This window comes from Crocuta crocuta, unplaced genomic scaffold (assembly GCF_008692635.1).
Source record: "Crocuta crocuta isolate KB4526 unplaced genomic scaffold, BGI_CrCroc_1.0 scaffold270, whole genome shotgun sequence".
NCBI lineage: Eukaryota > Metazoa > Chordata > Mammalia > Carnivora > Hyaenidae > Crocuta > Crocuta crocuta.
In genome coordinates, this window is record NW_027527569.1 from 4,124,181 (window position 1) to 4,131,143 (window position 6,963).

At 46.3% G+C, this 6,963-nt stretch overlaps 1 protein-coding gene across 1 annotated transcript; it reads left to right on the forward strand.

The window, feature by feature from the left end:
• The first annotated feature begins 328 nt into the window (after nucleotides 1-328).
• On the forward strand, nucleotides 329-1,406 carry DPPA5 (developmental pluripotency associated 5). The gene is made up of 3 exons (XM_077770506.1): nucleotides 329-495; nucleotides 569-748; nucleotides 1,167-1,406. The coding sequence occupies exons 1-3, from the start codon at nucleotides 384-386 to the stop codon at nucleotides 1,223-1,225; spliced, it is 351 nt and encodes a 116-aa protein (XP_077626632.1). The 5' UTR covers nucleotides 329-383; the 3' UTR covers nucleotides 1,226-1,406.
• The last annotated feature ends 5,557 nt before the right edge of the window (nucleotides 1,407-6,963 follow it).

Sequence of the window (6,963 nt, forward strand, 5' to 3'; positions counted from 1 at the left end):
TCCAGGTTCAGGGCCAACCACTTGTTCCCAGGGGAAGAGTTGCCATCACCCTCACCCCTACACACTCCCAAGGCCGAGAGATTCTGGTGTGGAGGAAAGGGGTCAACGCAGGTGGAAATCCTTATAAACTCGGAGGCAGCTGGGCCCACCTGTGCTGGGGAGGGAGTAAGGTGACGGAGATGGTCACGTGCACGACCCAAGCGCAGGCGGGCCAGCCGAGCGTTGTGAGTGGGAGCCTCTGGGAGCCTCGGCCACCAGCCAGGGGGCGGGGCTTGCCGTGGGCGGGGCCCGCCCGGGTGCTCAACTTCCAGCGCGCACGGTGGCCACGGTAGACTCTTAGGCCTAGCTTAGGTTGGAGTGTGATTGCTTTTGAGACACTGCAGATGGGGACATTGCCGAGACGAAAAGATATTCCTCCCTGGGTAAGAGCTCCTGACGACTTGAAAGACCCAGAGGTGTTTCAGGTCCAGACACGACTCTTGGAAGCTATATTTGGTAAGTGAGCCCAGCCCTGACCCAGGCGTCTCGGTCTCCGTGGTCCTGAGCGCTCATCTCCTTCCCCAAACAGGCGTAGGTGGATCTCGAATCCCGTACATTGAGCAAGTGAGCAAAGTCATGCTTGAGCTAAAGGTTCTGGAATCCTCGGGCCTCACCGAGATCGTGGTTTATGGCTCTTACTTGTACAAGCTTAGGGCCAAGTGGATGCTCCAGTCCATGGCTGAGCGGCACCGCCAGCGCCAGGAACGAGGTGAGAGGCCTGGGGACGCATGGGTGATTTTACTCCCTCTCTTGTATCCCTTCTCAGCCCTCCCTTCCTCTCTTCCACTTGCAACCATCACCCGCACCTCAGGCACCACCGGGGTGGCCCTCAGTAATGCCGTCTCTTGGTCCTAGAGACCCTGGATTAAGACTACGAAGAGAGGCCGCTTGGGGCGGGCCTCATAAGGAAAGATTATCTGAGACCTGAACCCCGCTCTTCTCCTCCCTGCAACACTCCCCCTAGCTTCTTGGGGGATATCGGAATGGGCTCAGCAGCCCCACCTTCTGAGAAGTCCCAAGAATCCCCCGCGCAGACCACCAGGCTGGGAAATCCCAGAAATGAACCTTGAAAGAGGCCCAGGCTTTTACCCTCTCCCCTCATGCACATCTGTTGCTTTCTGGTGCAGGGATGCTCAAGCTTGAGGATGCCATGAAAGCCCTGCATCTAGGTCCTTGGATGAAGTGAAGCCGGTTTGCAACCAACTACCTGGAAGCAGGATTTAGAGAGCAGACTGGCCAGAGCTGGAATGATCTGGCCTGGTTTAAAGTCTGCTCCAACTTGGCAAAGAAAAACCTGCTGGTTTGTGGTCTCTGCCTTTGCCCCTGAGTCCTATCATCGCCACCCATGCCTCCCCCTCCACCCTCCTCCCTCCCCGCCCAAATTTGTTAATTAAAGAATAAAATTTTGAATAAATAGCTCCTTGATGTTTGGTTGAAGATATTGGAGATAAGATCACAGCCAAGGTGGCCCTTAATTAAAACCTTTAAAGCTAGAAAGGTCCAAGAGCACACTTGGTTAGGGTAAAAAAAAAAAGGGGGGTGTGTGTCTAGGAGTTGGGCTGAGATGCAGCTTTGACCAAAACCCAGTCAATCTCAAGGGAAATGTGATATTGTCTGGAACTGACCTGGATTCTTTTTAAAATAACTATAATAGGTTAACATGTGTAAAGTGAAAAATATTCTTCAAAGCAAATATAGAAGTGCCAGTATGTTTTCAATGTAGTACTTTTCTATACATGTAAACTTAATAGAAGACCACTAGCTGAGTTCTCTGAATTAGTCTGCTGCTGAATGTTATTTAGGTTGGAATGTGAATAAAAGTTAGCTTTACAGATAGGAATATGAAAAACGAAAACCATACAGACCTCTTAAAAGGGCATCTGGGATTCTCCACCACACTTAACACAAAATTACTGCACTTGCCCACCAAAGGGTAAGTGAAATTGGGGAAGGGGTAGATGAAAGCATTACCATAGGTGGGACTCAAGTCTGAGGGTGGAGGGACAGTCAGAATGGGGACTACACTTTTCCCTACTAGCGATTAGCTTGGCAGTTCACAGATCTGAATGAATCCCACTTAAGGAGCTTTCTGGCCCTCTGACCTTAGTCAAGTTGTTCAACCCCCTCAGTATCTAATTTGAAGATAATAGTATCTGACTCCATATGAAGTTGTGAGGTTTAGCTGTTTACATATGTAGGGTACTTATAGTAGGCACCACACATAGTAAGGGAGATTGACCAATAATGGGAGAGAAAGCTGTCAGCTGTTCTCCATAAGAGACAAAGGTGGCGTGTGCATCAGATAACTGCACCCCCTTCACTATCAGTAAATGAATGTTGTCACCATTTTATCCCAATGGTTCCGGCCCCAAACTAGGAGCTGTCGTTGATACCTCACCACCGACATGAAATCCAGGAGCAAGCCCAGTCATCTTTACCTTCAAAAAAATACCCCAGATTGAAGCCCCTTCTGCACCTGCATTTTGTCCAGCCCTGCTGTCTCCACTGCCACCCTCCCTTGCCAGGACTCCTGGAGGAGAAGAGGTTTCAGTGGTTTCTCTTTTCATTATCTCACAACCTGTTCTTCAGCCAGTTAGTTTTTATTATATTTAAAAAAATTTTTTTTTAATATTTTTTTAAAATTTATTTCTAGGAGAGAGAGAGAGACAGCNAGCCACCCAGGCGCCCCGGTTTTTATTATATTTTAACATTTGTTTTTGAGAAAGGCAGAGCACAAGTTGGGGAGGGACAGAGAGAGGGAAACACAGAATCTGAAGCAGGCTTCAGGCTCTGGACTGTCAACACAGGGCCCGATGTGGGCCTCAAACCCACAAACCGTGAGATCATGACCTGAGTGAGCTGAAGTCCTACCCTCAACCACTGAGGCACCCAGGTGCCCCCCCTCCCCACCATTTTGTCTTTCAGCCAGTCTTAATTCTTAAAGTATTAATTATACGGCCCCTCCTTCAAAAGGGGGGACTCCAGAATTCTCCATAGTTTTCCATCCAAGAACCCTAACTCCTTAGTCTGATCTGTAAGGCCCTGTATAATCTAGTTTATTATCCTGTTGCTGCCTCGCAAGCAAACTATTTTGGACCACTTCAGGGCTTTCATCTTCTCTCTTGTGCCTGGAACACTTCTCACATTTTCAAATGGTTCTGCTCTCTTCTCTCAGGTGGTCCATGTTCACCTCTGGAGAGTCCTCTCCTTCACAGTCTCTACTTAACCTACTTTGTTTTTCTTCATGGCATTTATAAATCTGACTGACAGTGTTAGCTGCTCATTTTCTTCCTCTCTGCCACTAGAATGTAAACTCGAGCAAGGGAGGGATTTTTTTTCAAACAGACAATATGTGGTATAGAGTGTTTAAGGGTGATTTTAGAAGACACCGATACAAGCTAAACTGCTTGGGTTTGAAATTTTTCAGCTACCTATTAGGTTTGGAGCCATGAGCATGTTGGCTTTTGTGCTTCAGTGTCCCATCTGTAATATGAGGATAATAACTATCTCAATGGATCATAGTGAGGACTAAATAAGCCAAGACAATGTCAAGTCTTAGAACAATGCCCAATACAATGGGCATTCAATAAATACTTCCTGAATGCAGGAGGAAGGCTGCTCTTCATGCGTTGCAGGACTGGAACTAGATTGCTCCCCTCCTGGCCTCCAGCCTCCAGCCCGATCTTTAAGGTTCTCTTTGTTGAAGACTCAATGGGAGAAACCATGGAAGTCCTTTGTAAAGGGCATTGTTTTTCTGTCTTCAGGAAATGCAGGATGCTCGTGCTGTTTTCTGGGGTGTTTAGCACACCATACACCTTTTGGGTAACCGGGAAAACAAAGGTGCATTTTGGCACACTGTTGAAGTTCATTTGGAGACTAGAACAAGAGATCATTGGCATTTTGACATCCTCCCTTACAACCTTGAGAATTGTACCGATACTCTGGTCAGAAAGCAGCTCCTGCCCAAGCATTTGGAGGAAAAATCAGTCTCCTCTTTCCCACATCCCCAAAAATCATTGTTAAAACAATTGTACCTCTGATTTTGAAGAACTAGACACAGAGAAATGAATTTCCTCCTATTTAAAGTGTCAGGAGGGGAAGCTGGCGCAGTTCCACGTGGTAAGAGGGCTTGATTATTTACAAAGCTGGGTCTGCCTTGCCCGTGTGGTCCTTGCAGGCAAGGAGAGCCTATGGTCTGTCATGGCAGAATCATTGGTTGCCAGCACCAGAGGCAACACCAGGGCCCAAGCCTCCATAGACTGGGGAGGGGCTCATTTGGGTTGAGGCTGGCTGTGAGCAAGTGGCATCTCAGGCTCCGGGGAGGAGCTGCCAGTGGATCCTGGTCACCTCATGGTGGTTCTCTATGGCTTTGGGCACATTTTTAATGGAACAGCATTGGGTGGGATATTTTTGAAAACCTGTGAACAGTTGCAATGTAATGAGAACTATGGACTAAGGGGAGAGTACTGGTTGTTACCTTTGAATAAACAGAATTTTCTTTAGTAACACTAATATTTAACACTTACTTGCCAGTTTTTAATAGGTACTACAGTCATATGGATCAGAATCCCAAAATGATAGAAAGGTCTCCCTCCTATCATTTATAGGATTATAAAATTATTATCCATTTATCTACCCTCCCCAAATAAAAAATCTATGTCCTCTCCCAGAGTTGTGTTGGTTTTTTTAATACAATTACAATAGAAATGTAGATTATTTCCCTCATTCCTTATACCTGGGCATTATTCCATTTAATTGGTTCTCCATCAAAAGATTTTTGGGTTGTTCCCAATCTTTGAATTTTACATAAGTCTGGTGAATACTTGAAGGTCATTGTTTTGCCAGTTTGCGAGTACACTTTAGGCTAAATTCTAGGGAAAATTGTTGGTCCAGAGAGGAAAAAATATATGTAATTTTGGTAGATATTACCAAATTGACATCCAGAGGGGTAATTTCACCCCCAGCAGCAATATTGCCAGTTTCTCCACAAGCTTACCTAGAGATGATTGGCACACTTTCTTTTTGCTGATCTGTTAAGGTGCAGTCTTCCTGAATTTAGTAGTCTTGAGTCTGCTTTATAGACCAGCAGGTGTGGTTCCCTCAAATTGCCGTTGGCTAGTGCACCCTTCAATCAGTTTGCAATGAACGTGTGCGGAAATGTAAACTGGAGAGTTGGGAACCCAAATTCTGCAATGCGAATGAAACACACAAAACTGTCCTTGCCCTTATGGGCAAGTTGGCTCAGTTGGTTAAGCATCAGAACTCTTGATTTCTTCGGCTCCAGGCCTGATGTCCTGATTTGTGAGATCCAGCCCCTCATGAGGCTCTGCACTGACCACCAAGGGCCTGCTTGGGATTCTCTCCTCTCAAAATAAACATTAAAAACAACAACAATGACAACAAAAAGTGCCCTTACACTTAAAGTCTGGAAGTTTTGTCCCGAGCGCGTGCTTCCAAGGGTAGAAAACATCTTTAGGTTAACCTGGGTCAAAGTAACAAAATCTGGGAATTTGAGAATATGCCTTGGACTCCATGCACACCAGGGACCGAAGATATTTTTAGCCCTTAAAAAAAAAACAACAAACACAAAACTTTGAGATAATTCTTAAGAAAAGTTTTGGAATAACCAGAAGATTAAAAAAAAAAAAAAGGTTGTTTTGGGGGTAGCTACCTTTTCCCCTCCTTTAGTTTTAAGCTTTTGATCAGTTTCCCACCAAGGTTAAATTACAACATTAAGAAAGGCAAAACAGCTTTCATTGTAATGGCGATGAGGGGTCTGCCCTAGGGAAGGTCAGACATTAGCACTGATGAGATTTGGAGAGGAGGTAAATCTAGGGCAGAGTCAAGGAAAGCCTGGATTGCTTACAAAACAGAGTTGATGAACAGGAACAAAATCCAGTCTAGTGAAATCCTTTGGTTCAAAGGTGGTTAACAATAGCCATCGCTGATTAAGGCCTTCATACCTGCCTCTAGCTCCATCAAGCTCTTGCATTTAGTGACTCCCCTAATTCTCTCAATATTGTTACCATTTACAGATTGGGAAAACCAAGTCTCCTCAGTCATATCCCCTCCTCATGATTCATATATTCACATTTAATTATGTATATATATTTTGAGGATTACAAGAAACAGTTTTACTCTTTGCATGGAGTGGGGAAGGGGGAGATTCCTAGCTGGTGTAGAGGCTCCTGGTTGGGACCACATGGAGCGCCCAAGGAGATCTCCACTCCCTCTCACTATGGGCTCCCCGGGAGGTGTGGCCGGGACTTCCAGAACCCAGGGCATCGCTGAGAGTGGGGCTCCCTTGCCACCAAGTTTTTGGAGGAGTTTGAGGGAGCTTGGGTCTGGACCGGGACAGGGGTGTCAGAGAAGTTTCCCCCAGTAAGTCAATCCTGGGTGAGAGCCAAGTTAACTGTCAGCAGTGAGCCTGGTTAGGTGTAAGGGACTGGAAGAGATGCACCGCCCAGTAGAGACCTTGGGACCCGAAGCTTGGGCCTAGTGGCTTCGACTGAAGTAGAGTGGAGCAGGTGGTGTTAAGGCTGGAATGGGAGGAAGCAGGTGGGCCCAGGGCTTTGCAGACCACGCTAAGAGCAGGGGAAGTGATCCAGGGGTTTTAAACTGTTGGTGAGCTGTCTAAGAAGCTCTGGTTCCTCAACCGCTCAGAATTCAGTTTCTGTCTCCCTTCCAGCTAGGATCTCTGTTTACATCCTGATTCCTCCCTAATCCCTCTGCCGGGCCTCCCCACTGCTCCCATCAATTCCTTTAATCCAGAAACTTTTGTAAGTGTCTGCTTTGCCACCTGCCCAGGAGCCTTACTCTGGGGAGAAAACAAAAATGAAGATGTGGCCAGGGAGCATTTTCAGGATTTCAGGGAATATTTTCAGAAAGCAAGCATCTGGAGTGTGATTTACACGAACTAAATCA